General features: G+C 38.3%; 2 protein-coding genes across 4 annotated transcripts in view; both read right to left on the reverse strand.

The window, feature by feature from the left end:
* The window catches only part of STX1A (syntaxin 1A), a 212,375-nt gene that overhangs the window by 144,620 nt on the left and 44,936 nt on the right, over positions 1-22,819 (reverse strand). The gene's annotated exons all lie outside the window — the stretch shown is intronic.
* Positions 4,831-8,119, reverse strand: LOC138672949 (uncharacterized). The gene is made up of 6 exons (XM_069761403.1): positions 8,039-8,119; positions 7,511-7,568; positions 7,294-7,404; positions 6,718-6,894; positions 6,388-6,498; positions 4,831-6,206 (listed from the first exon to the last, which is right to left on the reverse strand). Exons 2-6 carry the CDS (start codon positions 7,566-7,568, stop codon positions 5,524-5,526), a joined length of 1,140 nt encoding a protein of 379 aa, XP_069617504.1. The 5' UTR covers positions 8,039-8,119; the 3' UTR covers positions 4,831-5,523.

A 22,819-nucleotide genomic window follows, 5' to 3' on the forward strand; every position in this document is an offset into this window, starting at 1 on the left:
CCTTATGCAAATTGCCTCTTCTGAGAAAAAGAGGACTTAAACTCTATAGCGCCACCTGTTGGAAGTAGCGATCCTACAAGTCACAATCAACTCTTTAACGAGTCGTGCAATATGACTTAGGATAAAAGCCAAATTAGTATCTCAATTCAATGATATGTCCTTATAATTGATAGAGCTTGAAAATTAAATGGCCAATGGGGCTAAGAGGAACATTAAACCGAAAGTAGGTTATTTATATTCTAGCAGACAAACCCATTAAGTTCCAATCCGTACTTATTAAAAAAAAAGTACAGCACTGACTAATGAGGGAGGGAACCGTACAGACCAATATATACAATTAGGATACATGCAAAACACTTTAGAATAGATTGTCAATAATAAGAATGGTCTCTATGGTGGTTATTCATGAAATGTTCCATTACAGATGGGTGTGGACCAAAAGCAGATCCCATACGAGAAACTGAAGAGTCACAAAAACATTAGATCTAACCATTATAATATTAGGTATAAATAATTTATGCCAAGCATATTACTAATTTTATCAACTCTTCCTACTGTCAATTCTGATGGATTCAATGTGTGTCCTGGAACTTTAGAACTTAATTAAAATGTGGGCACTCCACTCTAGGATTAAAATAAATTATGTGCAAAGCATCTTTTCTTTCTTTCTTTGGAAGCAAAAATCCAGGACAACCAGGTTAAAATAATGCTGTTCTTCAAGAGTTACCCAGGGACTGATTCATCAAATTGTTTACTCCAAAGTTCTGTTGTAAAATACTTGTGAAATTGAGCAAAAACCTTGCAACTTTTGGCCATTTTCATGAAAGACCCAGACAGCTCCAGCAATATTGGTAGAGCATGCACGGGAAGTACTGCTGCCAGTCGAATTTATCACGTTAGTGGCGTAACTTATGCCAAAAATGTTACTCCAATCCTTGACTGGATTAGCATTTCTGGCAAGGCACCAGGATGCATCCACCACTGAGTGGTGGTTCTGAAGTCCAAAGTAATTTTCCTCCAATCTGCTTACTGAAATAATCTAAACTATTTTCTAAAATACTTTAATTAAAAAGTCTATATTCTTCTCTAAGTACACTATCTAACGGCTTCTTTCTTTTTTACTACTCCCTTTTCTGATGACTCTTCATTTGAGAATCTCACTGTATGCTGGGATACTTAAACAAAGGTCATCAAAGGACAAAAGCTTCACTCTACCCCTTTAAGTTGTCTGCACCTCTCAATGAATTCAGCACAACTTTCCCACACCTCTTCATTAAGATTTATGTGTCGCCAAATTTTTTCCCATTTAGTCAAACATGACTTTTTTTTATAGAATGCTGTAAAACAGGTCAAAGATAAAATAGCATTTTTTAGTTTGTGCGAATTTCCTGAACCACATGCACTTTTTTGAAGAATTTGGTGCAAAAATGTCAATAAGTACCATAAAACCAAAAAAGGAAAAATGTGGCAAAAACGCTAAATTGTAAATCAAGCCCTTAGTGACTAATACCAAAAAGAAAGAAATACATAAATTCCCCATGCAAACCTTAAAATAGAAAAAAATCGTACAGTATAACGTGAAAAAGCCAGTTAACTTTGTGAGATTATTGCCTAAAAGATGCAGAATTACAAAAGTAAAACCTACCATGCTCTGTTAGAAGATTTTCTCATGTTCTCTTTTTTACTAAGTTTTCTAAGTATTATTATTTCAAACATATGGCAATGTGCCAGAAAACAGAGTCAGAGACAACACCCGGGCTCAAAAATAAAAAAGCTGAAATACTTTCCATATGAGTAGTAGTGTATAATAGCCATGTCTCGTCAAACTCAATCTGACAGGTGCCCCGCCCCTATCAAAGTGTATCAAAATGTGTAACCCCTCCCCTCCCCTTGTCTGACGGCTGGTATCCAGCTGTCCCTCCTTGTTTGATTCCCCCTTTTGATATAGTTTAATATAGTTTAATTTGTTGTAGTTTTGATATTATTCCCGTATTTTGTGGAATAACACATGTTTATAATTATAGCCTAGTCGTGTATTTATTTTACACGTGGTTTATAACACCTTTTTCATTTGTTTTATAATAGATTTTATACGTAGCCCCGAGTTTGATTCTGTAAGCTTTTGTTTTATTCACAGTGTATCCATATAGTGAATAGGGCTGATGTTTCTGTATGCAATCCTACAGCCTGTTATGTGAAAAGTATTCTCAAACACTAACTAAATGGTAAACATTACCTAAATTAGGTTAACTGTGGGTCAGAGGCTTATAGCACCTAGGTCAAGCAATTGTTGTTGTATTTGCGTACCCCATAAATGTTTATTCTCACAAACAGAAAAGTTATTGTGTCCTGAAGATGGCATCTGAGGTTATTTGTTTTTTGTATTAGCTTTCTCAGAAAACAGCTGTGTTATCTGAGGGTCAGATATTTTTGTACAAACTCATGCTGTTTGGTGATCTTTGTGAAGCAGAACTTTGTTTTATAACACATTTGTACTTGTATTGTACCTGAATTGATATTTGCTTTCTCTTTTTTGTGTCCTGAAGATGGCATCTGCAAAGTTATTTGTTATCTACTGAGGCCATTGCAAGTTGTGTTTATTCACATTGTAGCAGGTTTTATCCTTGTGGCTGCCTTATATACACAGAAGAGATATGCACCAATGTCACAACACAAGTTATAATATGACCCAATGTTACAACACAAGTAAGAAGCGTCGTGTTTTATACGAATAAAAGTCATTTAGGACTTATGTTATCATGTTTTTGCACTTTATTAATATGCTGACCACATAGGTCAGTGATTTTTGCACTTTATTAATATGCAGGCCACATAGGTCAGTGATTTTTGCACTTTATTAACATACAACACACAAGAAATAGACATTTAGAACTTATTTATGATTAATATGCGATTATTAGGCATTTAGGACTTATGTTATCATGTTTTTGCACTTTATTAATATGCTGACCACATAGGTCAAGGATTTTTGCACTTTATTAATATGCGGTCCACATAGGTCAGTGATTTTTGCACTTTATTAACATACCACACAAGAAATAGACATTTAGAACTTATTTATGATTAATATGCGATTATTAGGCATTTAGGACTTATGTTATCATGTTTTTGCACTTTATTAATATGCGGTTATTAGTCATTTAGGACTTATGTTATCATGTTTTTGCACTTTATTAATATGCTGACCACATAGGTCAGGGATTTTTTGTACTTTATTAATATGCGGACCACAAACACTTCTGCACCCACGGGCACTTCTCAACCAACCATGCATCCGGTACTCATCAGTCACTGTGAAATAATGCAAAAATACATCTGTGCGCGGCTGTCGGCATCAACATTGTGCTATTATAAGTTTATGGTTCTGTAAAGAACACACAACACATACAGAACTCACACACACACACAAATACACACAGCACACAACACGCACACATTTCTCAAAATGCCATACACTTCAGAATATATTTGCAATTCACTACGCATGTAACACATATTTCTTCGCCCCACACGCATTTAACAGTCTTTCATATGTATCGCAGAAAGATTTTAGTTCCAACTGCGGGTCAGCGGCTTAAAGAAAAGTTATTGTGGCCTTGATTCTGGGGTAACACATGTTTATAAATATAACCTAGTCGTGTATTTATTTTACACATGGTTTATAACACATTTCATTTGTTTTTGTTGTTTGATTGTCATGTAAGAAGCGTTGTGTTTTATACGAATATAAAAGTGACACATTCCCATATATTATTACAGCTTTCATTAATTCTACATTATTTTAGCACATATTAATTTTACACTATTAATTTTACAGGAGCCTGTGCTGCCTATAATTTGACTCCTTTTTATACAAAGACATCTAACATATACAGACTTTTAATATTTTTGTGTAAAATCGCGGTCAGACAGGCACAAACACACACACACACAAATACACACAGCACACAACACGCACACATTTCTCAAAATGCCATACACTTCAGAATATATTTGCAATTCACTACGCATGTAACACATATTTCTTCGCCCCACACGCATTTAACAGTCTTTCATATGTATCGCAGAAAGATTTTAGTTCCAACTGCGGGTCAGCGGCTTAAAGAAAAGTTATTGTGGCCTTGATTCTGGGGTAACACATGTTTATAAATATAGCCTAGTCGTGTATTTATTTTACACATGGTTTATAACACATTTCATTTGTTTTTTGTTGTTTGATTGTCATGTAAGAAGCGTTGTGTTTTATACGAATATAAAAGTGACACATTCCCATATATTATTACAGCTTTCATTAATTCTACATTATTTTAGCACATATTAATTTTACACTATTAATTTTACAGGAGCCTGTGCTGCCTATAATTTGACTCCTTTTTATACAAAGACATCTAACATATACAGACTTTTAATATTTTTGTGTAAAATCGCGGTCAGACAGGCACAAACACACACACACACACACACACACGCACACAACACAGAACCACACACAACAAACACACAGAACCCACACACACACACACACACACAAGAAATAGACATTTAGGACTTATTTATGTTATTATCTTTATGCACTTTGAATGTGCTGTCTATAATTTGACTCTATCCTTGTTTTGTTGAAAATAACTGGACATACATAAGAAACCGGGCAATATATCTTTATAGAAATAACACTTCTGCACTCTTTGTGTATTTCTATCAGTTTTATTCAGGCATTTATAACACAACATGTTTGATATTGGTAATTTGATTCTGGGAACACATTTTAAGTTACTGCTGCACATGTATTACTGTTTTTCTTGTTTTTTTGTGTAAAATTTCGTTGTTGGCTTACAAAGACATTTCTTTGAGAAATGTGTAGCATAACCAATTACCCATCACGGCCACTAGATGGCAGAATATCATATTAATTATTCTGGGATAACATTTCTCTTTGGGCATTTCTATCAGTTTTATTTATGCTTTTATAACACAACATGTCTGCTATTGTTAATTTGATTCGGGGATAACACATGTTTATAAAAATAACGCTATAGCAAGCGGTAATGTCAAATTCTGAAAATAGCCATTTTATATTGAATTACTAACATTTTTCTATTTTAGCGCTGACACAGCCACATATATTATTCCAGCTTTCTTTAATTCTGCATTATTTTATCACATGATGAAAATAGTCATTTTATATTGAATTACTGCAGCTCGCGGCGCGTTACCACTGGACTCGTTTCTCAATTAATTTCCCAGCTGACGACGCTATCTATAATTCTGCGTATACCTTAGGCGTGTATTTACATGACAGTGTAATTATTTCTCACAATAAAACAACAGCTCAAATTTTAAGTTAGCTAACAGCATAATGATGACAAATGCATCTTTGCGGAATCTGATAACGACACGCTGAACAAAGGACGGAGCCTGACAAATACACACAACACACAACACGCACATATTATGAAAAATGACAACCATTGTATGTGATTTAAAAGACTTTAGTTAGATTTATCAGGGGTGATTTAGTTTGAAAGCACGCAACTCCTCGGTAATGTCATGTGTTGGACACGCATTTAACAGTCTTTCATATGTATCGCAGAAAGATTTTAGTTCCATCTGTGCGAGTTTGCTTTGAGCGTACTGCGCAGACATGTCAGTAAACATTTTGACATGGTCAGCATCCCACGAAGGACGACCTGTGTAAGGTGTATGTACAGCAACTTTCTGCTTTCTACCTACACGGCGTCGGGATACGGTTCGTTTCTTTAGAGGTAATACAGGGGCAAAAACGCTAGAAAAGTCTGCAAGAGCAGTATCTGCAGATTGCACAGTCTGGCACACAGGTATATTGAGGGGCTCTGTGGGTGACCACATACCCTCGGAGAGCTGTTCAATTTCTCTGTTTTCAGGCGTAACTTGGGGTATGGCGCTTGTGCTATTGGCGGGCCGAGTTATGCGGGGCCTAGCGTTCGGCGCTGCACGTTTCTCTCTTGAAACGTTCGTATATTTCTGATGTGAAATCTTGGGGCTTGGATTCCCGGGTTGTTTTGGTGCAGCGTAGCATTCATCACGATCCACAACACAGATGGGCGAGAGAGATGTTGTTCGCACCGCCGTATTAGCTCTTTGTGGTTGATTCTCTTCAGTGTCGTAATTACGCCGGTGCAAAACTCGTTGTTGAAGAGGCGACGTATCTAAAAGAAAAGATACAAGTGGCGGTTAGCCGCGAAACGGCGCAAAATTGGAAAAGCTAAACGGCGACGCATAGCTATGATCATACGTAATATTTGAAAAGTTAATGGGGACAGGTAGCCATGAAATCATTGTAACAATATTTACATAAACCTGTATAGAGCAGTCCAGATATATACTTACAAGTATGAAGCGGGAATTGTCCCACATCAGCTCCTGGTTTAACGGGAGGCGCAATGCTCAAACTCGCAGAGGCGGGAATATTCTCTTTTTCAAGCTGTATTTTCCGGGCAACTAGATTAGCGGGTGTAAGTAAAAATATAACGATTAGCGAACACAGAATTGATTTTCTACACAAAACTGCAGCGGTGAGAAGAATATATATATATATATATATATATATATATATATATATATTCAAAAATGAATTTTCTGACAGTTAGCTAGCAGCTGTAAGTAAATATGAGTATTACACAAAAGTGAGAATCGACTGTATTTCAAGTGAACAGATACCTTTTCTATTCTTGAAACATCGGCGTAACGAGTTGCCGCGTCTTTTAGGCGCATCGGGTTTCGCTGAAGTTGCAGGGTTCTTGACATCTATGATCTCCACGTCTGAACCCAGCGTATCGCGTGGTTCGGGAACACACCAGTTTTCAGCCATAGCGTCAGATGTCTCCGTGTCAGTATCTGTATGAGAAATTGCGCGTAGTTCGTGTTTACATACAAAGGATTAAAGCAACTGATATAGTATAATATAGTTTTACGGTATAAACATATTTGCGGTGTAAATTAATATAGCAAGACTTATGCCGCTATATATTAATAATTCAGTATTATATTGATGGCTACCGCTATTATTTGTTTTATTAATTTAATCATATATTTATTATGCCATAATTTGTGTAATACAATAGTTAATAGATGCTATAGTTTTACGCCATAAACAGTATATATTAACATAGATAATATATATATATATATATATATTTAGCTTTCTTACATGTGATACATGAAAGATAAATATCTTTGTACCGTGTTACAATGACATTTTTCCCTATCTAAAAGCAAAAAGGTGCTCCTAATTACCCATGATGAGATGAAGAGCAGGCCCATTATCGGCTATCGGCGCCACGGCTTCAATGCGCGCATAATTCTGCGTTATGAAATTATTGCGCCAATCGGGCGACATACACGGCTCTTAAATAAGAAAGAATGCATGAATATATAATTAATATAATTTACTTATAATATAATGACACAATCAGAATGAGTCAATACTCTGTACATTATACGCGTATAATACCTAATTGTGTGCTTGCAAGAAGGGGGCTGCATTGCTCGCGAGGGTATTGGGCTTCCATCTTAAATAAATAGGGGATAAGTTTTATCTATAACTGCGCCGCCAATAAATACAGTTTAAAACTACGTTACAAAAATATGCTTTACAGGCATTGATAATATTAGACCGCAAATAAAACAGTAAACACCTACTTTTCAGAGAGTAGCGCAACTGTTCAGAGAGAAATTACCACCCACCGTGAACACACCTACAGGAAACAGCATTATACGGCACCCGTGACTAATTGCGCGCACATGTCAGATAACAATGGTTGTTATGCCCCATCCATAAGCCTTTCTATATTAATTATGTCCCACAAATATTGCTTATACAGTAAAAAACTATATTATACATCGCTACTAAATATGCAGTTAGCTGCCAGTATAACACTAACTTATTAAACAAATAACAGCCTTAATTATGGTTTAGAGATGCATAGTTAAATATAATTATGCATTTGCGAATAATAACACAACTGTCTTATATACTTACATTTAGAATAGCTCTGCTTTTTATCCTAGTCGGACTTCTGGTGGATGTCTGTTGTACTGTAGTGGGACAGGCAGCTGTATTTATCCTGAGTGTCAGAAAGCAACTCAGGTGTTAACACCCAGAAACACACCCAGTTACGCCACATCACACGCCTTCTGTTAACACCCAGAACACAGTCATACATGCAATTAATGCATGTATTAACTCGGTATTATACGCGTATAATGTACAGAGTATTGACTCATTCTGATTGTGTCATTATATTATAAGTAAATTATATTAATTATATATTCATGCATTCTTTCTTATTTAAGAGCCGTGTATGTCGCCCGATTGGCGCAATAATTTCATAACGCAGAATTATGCGCGCATTGAAGCCGTGGCGCCGATAGCCGATAATGGGCCTGCTCTTCATCTCATCATGGGTAATTAGGAGCACCTTTTTGCTTTTAGATAGGGAAAAATGTCATTGTAACACGGTACAAAGATATTTATCTTTCATGTATCACATGTAAGAAAGCTAAATATATATATATATATATATATTATCTATGTTAATATATACTGTTTATGGCGTAAAACTATAGCATCTATTAACTATTGTATTACACAAATTATGGCATAATAAATATATGATTAAATTAATAAAACAAATAATAGCGGTAGCCATCAATATAATACTGAATTATTAATATATAGCGGCATAAGTCTTGCTATATTAATTTACACCGCAAATATGTTTATACCGTAAAACTATATTATACTATATCAGTTGCTTTAATCCTTTGTATGTAAACACGAACTACGCGCAATTTCTCATACAGATACTGACACGGAGACATCTGACGCTATGGCTGAAAACTGGTGTGTTCCCGAACCACGCGATACGCTGGGTTCAGACGTGGAGATCATAGATGTCAAGAACCCTGCAACTTCAGCGAAACCCGATGCGCCTAAAAGACGCGGCAACTCGTTACGCCGATGTTTCAAGAATAGAAAAGGTATCTGTTCACTTGAAATACAGTCGATTCTCACTTTTGTGTAATACTCATATTTACTTACAGCTGCTAGCTAACTGTCAGAAAATTCATTTTTGAATATATATATATATATATATATATATATATATATATATATTCTTCTCACCGCTGCAGTTTTGTGTAGAAAATCAATTCTGTGTTCGCTAATCGTTATATTTTTACTTACACCCGCTAATCTAGTTGCCCGGAAAATACAGCTTGAAAAAGAGAATATTCCCGCCTCTGCGAGTTTGAGCATTGCGCCTCCCGTTAAACCAGGAGCTGATGTGGGACAATTCCCGCTTCATACTTGTAAGTATATATCTGGACTGCTCTATACAGGTTTATGTAAATATTGTTACAATGATTTCATGGCTACCTGTCCCCATTAACTTTTCAAATATTACGTATGATCATAGCTATGCGTCGCCGTTTAGCTTTTCCAATTTTGCGCCGTTTCGCGGCTAACCGCCACTTGTATCTTTTCTTTTAGATACGTCGCCTCTTCAACAACGAGTTTTGCACCGGCGTAATTACGACACTGAAGAGAATCAACCACAAAGAGCTAATACGGCGGTGCGAACAACATCTCTCTCGCCCATCTGTGTTGTGGATCGTGATGAATGCTACGCTGCACCAAAACAACCCGGGAATCCAAGCCCCAAGATTTCACATCAGAAATATACGAACGTTTCAAGAGAGAAACGTGCAGCGCCGAACGCTAGGCCCCGCATAACTCGGCCCGCCAATAGCACAAGCGCCATACCCCAAGTTACGCCTGAAAACAGAGAAATTGAACAGCTCTCCGAGGGTATGTGGTCACCCACAGAGCCCCTCAATATACCTGTGTGCCAGACTGTGCAATCTGCAGATACTGCTCTTGCAGACTTTTCTAGCGTTTTTGCCCCTGTATTACCTCTAAAGAAACGAACCGTATCCCGACGCCGTGTAGGTAGAAAGCAGAAAGTTGCTGTACATACACCTTACACAGGTCGTCCTTCGTGGGATGCTGACCATGTCAAAATGTTTACTGACATGTCTGCGCAGTACGCTCAAAGCAAACTCGCACAGATGGAACTAAAATCTTTCTGCGATACATATGAAAGACTGTTAAATGCGTGTCCAACACATGACATTACCGAGGAGTTGCGTGCTTTCAAACTAAATCACCCCTGATAAATCTAACTAAAGTCTTTTAAATCACATACAATGGTTGTCATTTTTCATAATATGTGCGTGTTGTGTGTTGTGTGTATTTGTCAGGCTCCGTCCTTTGTTCAGCGTGTCGTTATCAGATTCCGCAAAGATGCATTTGTCATCATTATGCTGTTAGCTAACTTAAAATTTGAGCTGTTGTTTTATTGTGAGAAATAATTACACTGTCATGTAAATACACGCCTAAGGTATACGCAGAATTATAGATAGCGTCGTCAGCTGGGAAATTAATTGAGAAACGAGTCCAGTGGTAACGCGCCGCGAGCTGCAGTAATTCAATATAAAATGACTATTTTCATCATGTGATAAAATAATGCAGAATTAAAGAAAGCTGGAATAATATATGTGGCTGTGTCAGCGCTAAAATAGAAAAATGTTAGTAATTCAATATAAAATGGCTATTTTCAGAATTTGACATTACCGCTTGCTATAGCGTTATTTTTATAAACATGTGTTATCCCCGAATCAAATTAACAATAGCAGACATGTTGTGTTATAAAAGCATAAATAAAACTGATAGAAATGCCCAAAGAGAAATGTTATCCCAGAATAATTAATATGATATTCTGCCATCTAGTGGCCGTGATGGGTAATTGGTTATGCTACACATTTCTCAAAGAAATGTCTTTGTAAGCCAACAACGAAATTTTACACAAAAAAACAAGAAAAACAGTAATACATGTGCAGCAGTAACTTAAAATGTGTTCCCAGAATCAAATTACCAATATCAAACATGTTGTGTTATAAATGCCTGAATAAAACTGATAGAAATACACAAAGAGTGCAGAAGTGTTATTTCTATAAAGATATATTGCCCGGTTTCTTATGTATGTCCAGTTATTTTCAACAAAACAAGGATAGAGTCAAATTATAGACAGCACATTCAAAGTGCATAAAGATAATAACATAAATAAGTCCTAAATGTCTATTTCTTGTGTGTGTGTGTGTGTGTGTGGGTTCTGTGTGTTTGTTGTGTGTGGTTCTGTGTTGTGTGCGTGTGTGTGTGTGTGTGTGTGTGTTTGTGCCTGTCTGACCGCGATTTTACACAAAAATATTAAAAGTCTGTATATGTTAGATGTCTTTGTATAAAAAGGAGTCAAATTATAGGCAGCACAGGCTCCTGTAAAATTAATAGTGTAAAATTAATATGTGCTAAAATAATGTAGAATTAATGAAAGCTGTAATAATATATGGGAATGTGTCACTTTTATATTCGTATAAAACACAACGCTTCTTACATGACAATCAAACAACAAAAAACAAATGAAATGTGTTATAAACCATGTGTAAAATAAATACACGACTAGGCTATATTTATAAACATGTGTTACCCCAGAATCAAGGCCACAATAACTTTTCTTTAAGCCGCTGACCCGCAGTTGGAACTAAAATCTTTCTGCGATACATATGAAAGACTGTTAAATGCGTGTGGGGCGAAGAAATATGTGTTACATGCGTAGTGAATTGCAAATATATTCTGAAGTGTATGGCATTTTGAGAAATGTGTGCGTGTTGTGTGCTGTGTGTATTTGTGTGTGTGTGTGTTTGTGCCTGTCTGACCGCGATTTTACACAAAAATATTAAAAGTCTGTATATGTTAGATGTCTTTGTATAAAAAGGAGTCAAATTATAGGCAGCACAGGCTCCTGTAAAATTAATAGTGTAAAATTAATATGTGCTAAAATAATGTAGAATTAATGAAAGCTGTAATAATATATGGGAATGTGTCACTTTTATATTCGTATAAAACACAACGCTTCTTACATGACAATCAAACAACAAAAACAAATGAAATGTGTTATAAACCATGTGTAAAATAAATACACGACTAGGTTATATTTATAAACATGTGTTACCCCAGAATCAAGGCCACAATAACTTTTCTTTAAGCCGCTGACCCGCAGTTGGAACTAAAATCTTTCTGCGATACATATGAAAGACTGTTAAATGCGTGTGGGGCGAAGAAATATGTGTTACATGCGTAGTGAATTGCAAATATATTCTGAAGTGTATGGCATTTTGAGAAATGTGTGCGTGTTGTGTGCTGTGTGTATTTGTGTGTGTGTGTGAGTTCTGTATGTGTTGTGTGTTCTTTACAGAACCATAAACTTATAATAGCACAATGTTGATGCCGACAGCCGCGCACAGATGTATTTTTGCATTATTTCACAGTGACTGATGAGTACCGGATGCATGGTTGGTTGAGAAGTGCCCGTGGGTGCAGAAGTGTTTGTGGTCCGCATATTAATAAAGTACAAAAAATCCCTGACCTATGTGGTCAGCATATTAATAAAGTGCAAAAACATGATAACATAAGTCCTAAATGACTAATAACCGCATATTAATAAAGTGCAAAAACATGATAACATAAGTCCTAAATGCCTAATAATCGCATATTAATCATAAATAAGTTCTAAATGTCTATTTCTTGTGTGGTATGTTAATAAAGTGCAAAAATCACTGACCTATGTGGACCGCATATTAATAAAGTGCAAAAATCCTTGACCTATGTGGTCAGCATATTAATAAAGTGCAAAAACATGATAACATAAGTCCTAAATGCCTAATAATCGCATATTAATCATAAATAAGTTCTAAATGTCTATTTCTTGTGTGTTGTATGTTAATAAAGTGCAAAAATCACTGACCTATGTGGCCTGCATATTAATAAAGTGCAAAAATCACTGACCTATGTGGTCAGCATATTAATAAAGTGCAAAAACATGATAACATAAGTCCTAAATGACTTTTATTCGTATAAAACACGACGCTTCTTACTTGTGTTGTAACATTGGGTCATATTATAACTTGTGTTGTGACATTGGTGCATATCTCTTCTGTGTATATAAGGCAGCCACAAGGATAAAACCTGCTACAATGTGAATAAACACAACTTGCAATGGCCTCAGTAGATAACAAATAACTTTGCAGATGCCATCTTCAGGACACAAAAAAGAGAAAGCAAATATCAATTCAGGTACAATACAAGTACAAATGTGTTATAAAACAAAGTTCTGCTTCACAAAGATCACCAAACAGCATGAGTTTGTACAAAAATATCTGACCCTCAGATAACACAGCTGTTTTCTGAGAAAGCTAATACAAAAAACAAATAACCTCAGATGCCATCTTCAGGACACAATAACTTTTCTGTTTGTGAGAATAAACATTTATGGGGTACGCAAATACAACAACAATTGCTTGACCTAGGTGCTATAAGCCTCTGACCCACAGTTAACCTAATTTAGGTAATGTTTACCATTTAGTTAGTGTTTGAGAATACTTTTCACATAACAGGCTGTAGGATTGCATACAGAAACATCAGCCCTATTCACTATATGGATACACTGTGAATAAAACAAAAGCTTACAGAATCAAACTCGGGGCTACGTATAAAATCTATTATAAAACAAATGAAAAAGGTGTTATAAACCACGTGTAAAATAAATACACGACTAGGCTATAATTATAAACATGTGTTATTCCACAAAATACGGGAATAATATCAAAACTACAACAAATTAAACTATATTAAACTATATCAAAAGGGGGAATCAAACAAGGAGGGACAGCTGGATACCAGCCGTCAGACAAGGGGAGGGGAGGGGTTACACATTTTGATACACTTTGATAGGGGCGGGGCACCTGTCAGATTGAGTTTGACGAGACATGGCTATTATACACTACTCATATGGGAATTCAAATTCATCAAAAAACTAAACTCAGATAAATGAAGTAACAATCTGAGAAAATGGAACTGCCTGAATCTTGAAAATTCTGTCTATAAATAATGTAACAATGTAAACGCAATGGCAAAATATCCGGAGAAATGGATGGATCTCCTAGGTTAAGAGCATTGTGTTGGAAAGTGTGATATTCCTCCACCAAGTCTAAAAAACTAAGCAAAACATCAAAAACTAACATCAGCTTTATACGAAAAGCTCTACGCATCAAAGTCATACCTCCAAGAAGCTTGAGATAACTGGGGTCAGGTTGGAGTCAGGCGTACTACCAATCCATACATTTACAGAACAGTAAATAAACCTATACATGGGGCACCGGAGGTAACAAGCTCCGCCATAATATATAATATAGAAACCCAAAAGAGAAATGGACACAATGAGCTAAAAAAATATAACAACTTTATTGAAAAATATACAAGTAACACTAATAAAAGAAAAAGCCAAATGACACAATGCAGAAAAAGATAAAAGAGGCGACACTAGTGCCACACACGGAACAGGTAATATACTGATGGAGCAGAAGACAATTATACTAATGCCATAAATATAAGTATAACACAGCACTCAGTAGAGTCCAAATAATGAGAGGACAAACCGAAAAATAAAATTAAAGTTAATGAGTTAATGGCAACTGCTAATAATCAGTATGTAGTATATGTTCACACGAAGGTGTACTAACGCAGGAAAATACCCAGTATGCAATACAGAACTATGTATGAAGATAAAGTGCCTAGTGCCAATAGATATATACTGGTAACCACCAATATCAGTAGGTGTGCCAACGCAGAGAGATACACAGTATGCAATACAAAAATATATGTATACAGAGAAAGTGCCCAGTGCATATAGATATATACTAATAGCCACCGACATCAACAGGAGTAAAGCTAAATATATGTAGAAAAGTGACAAGATATGGTATGTGGCACAAAACAGCCGAGGGGTAGGCAAATCAATAATAGTAAATACACTGTTGTAAATAAAGACCAGTAGTCTGCCAGTAGAACATATATAACTAGAAGTACGAGTGCATAAAATGGGTACCGACCTGAATCCGTGTGTGGGAGAGGGAGCCTTGCGCAGGCATGTACTATGGAGGACAGAGAATGAACTTCAATCCAATATTGCAGCCAGCATGCAGCGAGCGGGTAAGGAAAGGGTGAATCAAAAACCCCAAAACCCCGCCTCCATGGCTGAAGATTGTTCCCTCCAAATTCAGGTGACAGTGTCCCTTTAAATCAGTGGACCCCCCCTCCACCACCGATCAGTTGTCTAAAGGGGCTACTGTGCACCTACGAGTATTCAGCAGCATCTGTGTTACTTATTACAGCTTTATCTTATTCACTTGACTGGGTACAGAGTTTCTTCAAACAACTGATTAGCAATGGTGCCCAGAGTTGTGTCTTTCAACAATTATTTGACAAGGGTGCTGAGAGTTAGGTTCTTCAAACAGCTAATCAGCAAGGGTGCCAAAATTTGAGTCCTTCGACAATTAATCAACAAGGGTGCTGAGAGTTGGGTTCTTCGACAAATAATCAGCAAGGGTGCCAAGAGTTGGATACTTCATACAGCTAATCGGCAAGGATGCCGAGAGTTGGGTCAAATAAACAGATGATTAGTGGGTACCCAAGAATTGGACCCCACCGATCTAATATTAATAGTGTCACGGCCAATCCTTCTGCGGCTGTGCCTGCTGCCGGGCCCACCGCTGCTCCTCCCGCTCATACTTATCCGCTGCAGCATGCTCCTCCTGCAGGCGCGCGTCCTCTCCTTCATTCTTCTCCGCTCCCTGGTTCTCATCGGGTGCGCGTGTGCACCGCCCACTCCAGCACTTCCTCTATCTAATTTCCAGGCACTCTGTATCTCCTCTCGGTGATCCTGGAGGACCGTGACCCGGAAGTCCTTCAGCACTCCATGTATTTAAGGTGATTCCTTCCTCTGCCTGTCTGTCATTTGTGCTTCTGTGACTTAGGTCCACCTTTCTCTTTGCACTGCCTGTTCTGAGTCTCCGCTCTGTCCAGCCAGTTCAGCTTCTCTGCCTTTCCCAGGCTTCCTTGTCTCCTCGTCCAGTCCAGCCTTCCCAGTGTCCGCTCCGTACTCTGTTAGTCTGGTGTCTCTGTCCTGCTTCCTTTGTGTCTTCCCCTTCCCAGTGCTTTGGTCTCGCCTGTACTCGGCCCTTACCAAACTGTACTTCATCTTACCCCGCTCTGTCCATCCTACGCCCAGCTTCTCCATTTTGTACCTCGTACTACCTGTCTCCAGGTTCCAGCTTCTGCGACAATAGTCTCCCTTGGGTCTGCCCCTAGCGCTCCGTGTATAGAGAGTGTGGTCTACCTGGTCAGCTCACCCTTGGGAGGTTCGTTGTCATGGATCTGCGGGTCCACTCCAGGTGTTCCAAAAGATCTCACAGATAGCCTATTCTAAGCATAGGCCATAAATATTAAAATCCAGTAAACTCCATATAAATTAAAAGACTTGTAAATGTTATACTATAGCAAGATTCAAGAAGGCAAAAAACACATCACAGCTCTGCAGCCTAATTTCTGCTGGTCGTGAAAGCTATTTTATCATCACATCTTTATAATGAATGCTTAGGCCAACTCACAGGGGAGAGGAACCAGACATGTTCAGTAGGTGTATTAGGGATGAGCTGCTTAGCCTACTTTCTGATCTGTTAAATAAGAACATTTTATTTGGCCTAAATACTACCGAGATGATATATATAGACTTTGCCTTCTAGATGTATAATCATTTCTTTTTGCCCTCATATGTTCACCCATGTGTGCAGGTCAGTGTCAAGTTAAACGTTACCTATAATATCACTTACACACATAATTTTAATTAATTTTTAAAAAAAAAGTATATTCCATGTAGACTTTTACATTAGTTTACACGAAATTTAAATTTTGCTTAATGCAAAATGATGTCCAGCTATGACAAATTAATTCTTCTGTAAAATTACACTTTAGACAAGATTATGTATAAGTTCAGCAGAAATATCTTCTAGGTTTGGTGGAAAAAAATATTTAATTCATAACAGAAGATTTTGAATTCGTTTATTAAACATCAAAAGAACAAAGAACAATAAGACATACATGTTGCTTGCAACCAAGCCAGTACAAATGTATAGCACAAGTCATATCAGCACATACTGTATCTTGGTACATAGACCCAGTCTCAGAAAACTTAAAGTAATACAGTATATCCACGGACCTGTAATGAAACTCTAAAACTGTCTTGCTGCCAAAAACAAATCCATTTTAATTGTGTTTAACCCCTTAATCCCATATGACGTACTATCCCGTCCAGGTGACCTGGGACTTAATTCCCATGGACGGGATAGTACGTCATATGCGATCGGCCGCGCTCACGGGGGGAGCGCGGCCGATCGCGGCCGGGTGTCAGCTGCCTATCGCAGCTGACATCCGGCACTATGTGCCAGGAGCGGTCACGGACTGCTCCCGACACATTAACCCCCGGCACACCGCGATCAAAGATGATCGCGGTGTGCCGGCGGTGCAGGGAAGCATCGCGCAGGGAGGGGGCTCCCTGCGGGCTTCCCTGAGACGATCGGTACACGGTGATGTGCTCACCGTGTACCGAGCGTCTTCTCCCTGCAGTCCCCGGATCCAAAATGGCCACCGGGCTGCATCCGGGTCCTGCAGGGAGCACTTCCGGGTCAGGATCAGGCTGCAGCTGCAGCTCTAATCCTGCCCGGCTGTATGTCAGATCACCGATCTAACAGAGTGCTGTGCACACTGTCAGATCGGTGATCTGTGATGTCCCCCCCTGGGACAAAGTGAAAAAGTAAAAAAAAAAATTTCCACACTTGTAAAAAAAAAAATAAAAAAAAAATTCCTAAATAAAGCAGAAAAAAAAAAATATTATTCCCATAAATACATTTCTTTACATAAAAAAAACCCAAAAAAACAATAAAAGTACACATATTTAGTATCGCCGCGTCCGTAACGACCCGACCTATAAAACTGGCCCACTAGTTAACCCCTTCAGTGAACACCGTAAGAAAAAAAAAAAAAAAACGAGCCAAAAAACAACGCTTTATTATCATAACGCTGAACAAAGAGTGGAATAACACGCGATCAAAAAGACGGATATAAATAACCATGTTACCTCTGAAAACGTCATCTTGTCCCGCAAAAAACGAGCCGCCATATAGCATCATAACCAAAAAAATAAAAAAGTTATAGTCCTCTGAATAAAGCGATGCCAAAATAATTATTTTTTCTATAAAATAGCTTTTATCGTATAAAAGCGCCAAAACATAAAAAAAATGATATAAATGAGGTGTCGCTGTAATCGTACTGACCCGAAGAATAAAACTGCTTCATCAATTTTACCAAACGCGGAACGGTATAAACGCCTCCCCCAAAAGAAATTCATGAATAGCTGGTTTTTGGTCATTCTGCCTCACAAAAAAATCGGAATAAAAAGCGATCAAAAACTGTCACGTGTCCGAAAATGTAACCGATAAAAACGTCAACTCGTCCCGCAAAAAACAAGACCTCACATGACTCTGTGGACCAAAATATGGAAAAATTATAGGTCTCAAAATGTGGAGACGCAAAAACTTTTTTGCTATAAAAAGCGTCTTTTAGTGTGTGACGGCTGCCAATCATAAAAATCCGCTAAAAAACTCGCTATAAAAGTAAATCAAACCCCCCTTCATCACCCCCTTAGTTAGGCTAGGTTCACATTGCGTTAATGGGTTAACGCTAACGGACAGCGTTGCACGGCGAAAATGTCACAATTAACGCCGTGCAACGGGTCCGTTAGCACAACCATTGACAGCAATGTGATTTTCAGGTGTAGCGCATCGCTAGAGCGTGCCATTTTCGGCTCGCGCTAGCAAGGTGCCATTCTTTTGTGGCGCGCCTCAGACGCTGCTTGCAGCGTCCGCGGCGCGCCCGAGGTCCGATCCCCGATCTTCCAGAGCGGGGACGTTAACGCGACCACTAAACACGACACCTAAAAAGACATTGTGTTAGCGCAATCCGCTAGTGCTAAACGGATTTCCCTAACGCAATGTGAACCTAGCCTTAGGGAAAAATAATAAAATTAAAAAAAATGTATTTATTTCCATTTTCCGGTTAGGGTTAGGGTTAGGGTTAGGGCTAGGGTTGGGGCTAGGGTTAGGGTTTGGATTACATTTACGGTTGGGATTAGGGTTGGGATTAGAATTAGGGGTGTGTCTGGGTTAGGTGTGTGGTTAGGGTTACAGTTGGGATTAGGGTTAGTGGTGCGTTTGGATTAGGGTTTCATTTATAATTGGGGGGTTTCCACTGTTTAGACACATCAGGGGCTCTCCAAACGCGACATGGCGTCCGATCTCAATTCCAGCCAATTCTGCATTGAAAAAGTAAAACAGTGCTCCTTCACTTCCGAGCTCTCCCGTGCGCCCAAACAGGGGTTTACCCCAACATATGGGGTATCAGCGTACTCGAGACAAATTGGACAACAACTTTTTGGGTCCAAGTTCTCTTGTTATCCTTGGGAAAATAAAAATTTGGGGGGCTAAAAATCATTTTTGTGGGAAAAAAAAGGATTTTTATTTTCACGGCTCTGCGTTGTAAACTGTAGTGAAATACTTGGGGGTTCAAAGTTTTCACAACACATCTAGATAAGTTCCATGGGAGGTCTAGTTTCCAATATGGGGTCACTTGTGGGTGGTTTCTACTGTTTGGGTACATCAGGGGCTCTGCAAATGCAACGTGACGCCTGCAGACCAATCCATCTAAGTCTGCATTCCAAATGGCGCTCCTTCCCTTCCGAGCTCTGCCATGAGCCCAAACAGTGGTTCCCCTCCACATATGGGGTATCAGCGTACTCAGGACAAATTGAACAACAACTTTTGGGGTCCAATTTATTCTGTTACCCTTGTAAAAATACAAAGCTGGGGGCTAAAAAATCATTTTTGTGAAAAAAAAAAGAATTTTTATTTTCACGGGTCTGCGTTATAAACTGTAGTGAAACACTTAGGGGTTCAAAGTTCTCACAACACATCTAGATAAGTTCCATGGGAGGTCTAGTTTCTAATATGGGGTCACTTGTGGGGGGTTTGTACTGTTTGGGTACATCAGGGGCTCTGCAAATGCAACGTGACTCCTGCAGACCAATCCATCTAAGTCTGCATTCCAAATGGCGCTCCTTCCCTTCCGAGCTCTGCCATGCGCCCAAACAGTGGTTCCCCCCCACATATGGGGTATCAGCGTACTCAGGACAAATTGGACAACAACTTTTGGGGTCCAATTTATTATGTTACCCTTGTGAAAATACAAAACTGGGGGCTAAAAAATTTTTGCGAAAAAAAAATAAATTTATTTTAACGGCTCTGCGTTATAAACTGTAGTGAAACACTTGGGGGTTCAAAGCTCTCAAAACACATCTAGATAAGTTCCTTAGAGGGTCTAGTTTCCAAAATGGTGTCACTTGTGGGGGTTTTTAATGTTTAGGCACATCAGGGGCTCTCCAAACCAACATGGCGTCCCATCTTAATTCCAGTCAATTTTGCATTGAAAAGTCAAATGGCGCTCCTTCCCTTCCGAGCTCTGCTATGCACCCAAAAAGTGGTTTACCCCCACATATGGGGTATCGTCGCACTCAGGACAAATTGCACAACAACTTTTGTGGTCTAATTTCTTCTCTTACCCTTGGGAAAATAAAAAATTGGGGGCGAAAAGATCATTTTTGTGAAAAAATAAGATTTTTTATTTTTACGGCTCTGCATTATAAACTTCTGTGAAGCACTTGTTGGGTCAAAGTGCTCACCACACATCTAGATAAGTTCCTTAAGGGGTCTACTTTTTAAAAATGGTGTCACTTGTGAGGGGTTCCAATGTTTAGGCACATCAGGGGCTCTCCAAACGCAACATGGCGTCCCATCTCAATTCCAGTCAATTTTGCATTGAAAAGTCAAATGGCGCTCCTTTCCTTCCGAGCTCTGCCATGCGCCCAAACAGTGGTTTACCCCCACATATGGGGTATCGTCGCACTCAGGACAAATTGCACAACAACTTTTGTGGTCTAATTTCTTCTCTTACCCTTGGGAAAATAAAAAATTGGTGGCGAAAAGATTATTTTTGTGAAAAAATATGATTTTTTATTTTTACGGCTCTGCATTATAAACTTCTGTGAAGCACTTGTTGGGTCAAAGTGCTCACCACACCTCTAGATAAGTTCCTTAAGGGGTCTACTTTCCAAAATGGTGTCACTTGTGGGGATTTCAATGTTTAGGCACATCAGGGGCTCTCCAAACGCAACATGGCATCCCATCTCAATTCCAGTCAATTTTGCATTGAAAAGTAAAATGGCGCTCCTTCCCTTCCGAGCTCTGCCATACGCCCAAACAATGGTTTACACCCATATACGGGGTATCAGCGTACTCAGGACAAATTGGCCAACAATTTTTGAGGTTCAATTTCTTCTCTTACTCTTGGGAAAATAAAAAATTGGGGGCGAAAAGATCATTTTTGTGAAAAAATATGATTTTTTATTTTTACGGCTCTGCATTATAAACTTCTGTGAAGCAATTGGTGGGTCAAAGTGGTCACCACACATCTAGATAAGTTCCTTAGGGTGTCTACTTTCCAAAATGGTGTCACTTGTGGGGGGTTTCAATGTTTAGGCACATCAGTGGCTCTCCAAACGCAACATGGTGTCCCATCTCAATTCCTGTCAATTTTGCATTTAAAAGTCAAATGGCGCTCCTTCCCTTCCGAGCTCTGCCATGCGCCCAAACAGTGGTTTACCCCCACATATGGGGTATCAGCGTACTCAGTACAGATTGTACAACAATTTTTGGCATCCATTTTATCCTGTTACCCTTGGTAAAATAAAACAAATTGGAGCTGAAATAAATTTTGTGTGAAAAAAAGTTAAATATTCATTTTTATTTAAACATTCCAAAAATTCCTGTGAAACCCCTGAAGGGTTAATAAACTTCTTGAATGTGGTTTTGAGCACCTTGAGGGGTGCAGTTTTTAGAATGGTGTCACACTTGGGTATTTTCTATCATATAGACCCCTCAAAATGACTTCAAATGTGATGTGGTCCCTAAAAAAAAATGGTGTTGTAAAAATGAGAAATTGCTGGTCAACTTTGAACCCTTATAACTCCCTAACAAAAAAAAATTTTGGTTCCAAAATTGTGCTGATGTAAAGGAGACATGTGGGAAATGTTACTTATTAAGTATTTTGCGTGACATATCTCTGTGATTTAAGGGCATAAAAATTTAAATTTGGAAAATTGCGAAATTTTCAAAATTTTCGCCAAATTTCCGTTTTTTTCACAAATAAACGCAAGTTATATCGAATAAATGTTACTACTAAAATGAAGTACAATATGTCACGAGAAAACAATGTCAGAATCGCCAAGATCCGTTGAAGCGTTCCAGAGTTATAACCTCATAAAGGGACAGTGGTCAGAATTGTAAAAATTGGCCCGGTCATTAACGTGCAAACCACCCTCGGGGCTTAAGGGGTTAAATGTTGAAACCAGGCGCGAACCAATGTAGAATTATACCATTTATTATATTGAGGCAAGGCTATCTGTCCCGTGATGTCATGGAGAGGTATGATGAGTTCCATATATCCCAGATCTTATCAAATTTTGCCATGCAACCCCTATTCTGGTATAATGTGCGTTCATAAGGTATAACTGAATTCACCAGATCAATCCAAGCCCTAAGGGATGGGTGATTGTTTCCCATCCAGCGCAAAGCTTTTATTTTCTTTGCCAGAAAAAGCGTTTCTCTGAAAAAAAAATTGAACATGGTGCCCCCACGTTTC

This window comes from Ranitomeya imitator, chromosome 3, assembly GCF_032444005.1.
Source record: "Ranitomeya imitator isolate aRanImi1 chromosome 3, aRanImi1.pri, whole genome shotgun sequence".
Lineage (NCBI taxonomy): Eukaryota > Metazoa > Chordata > Amphibia > Anura > Dendrobatidae > Ranitomeya > Ranitomeya imitator.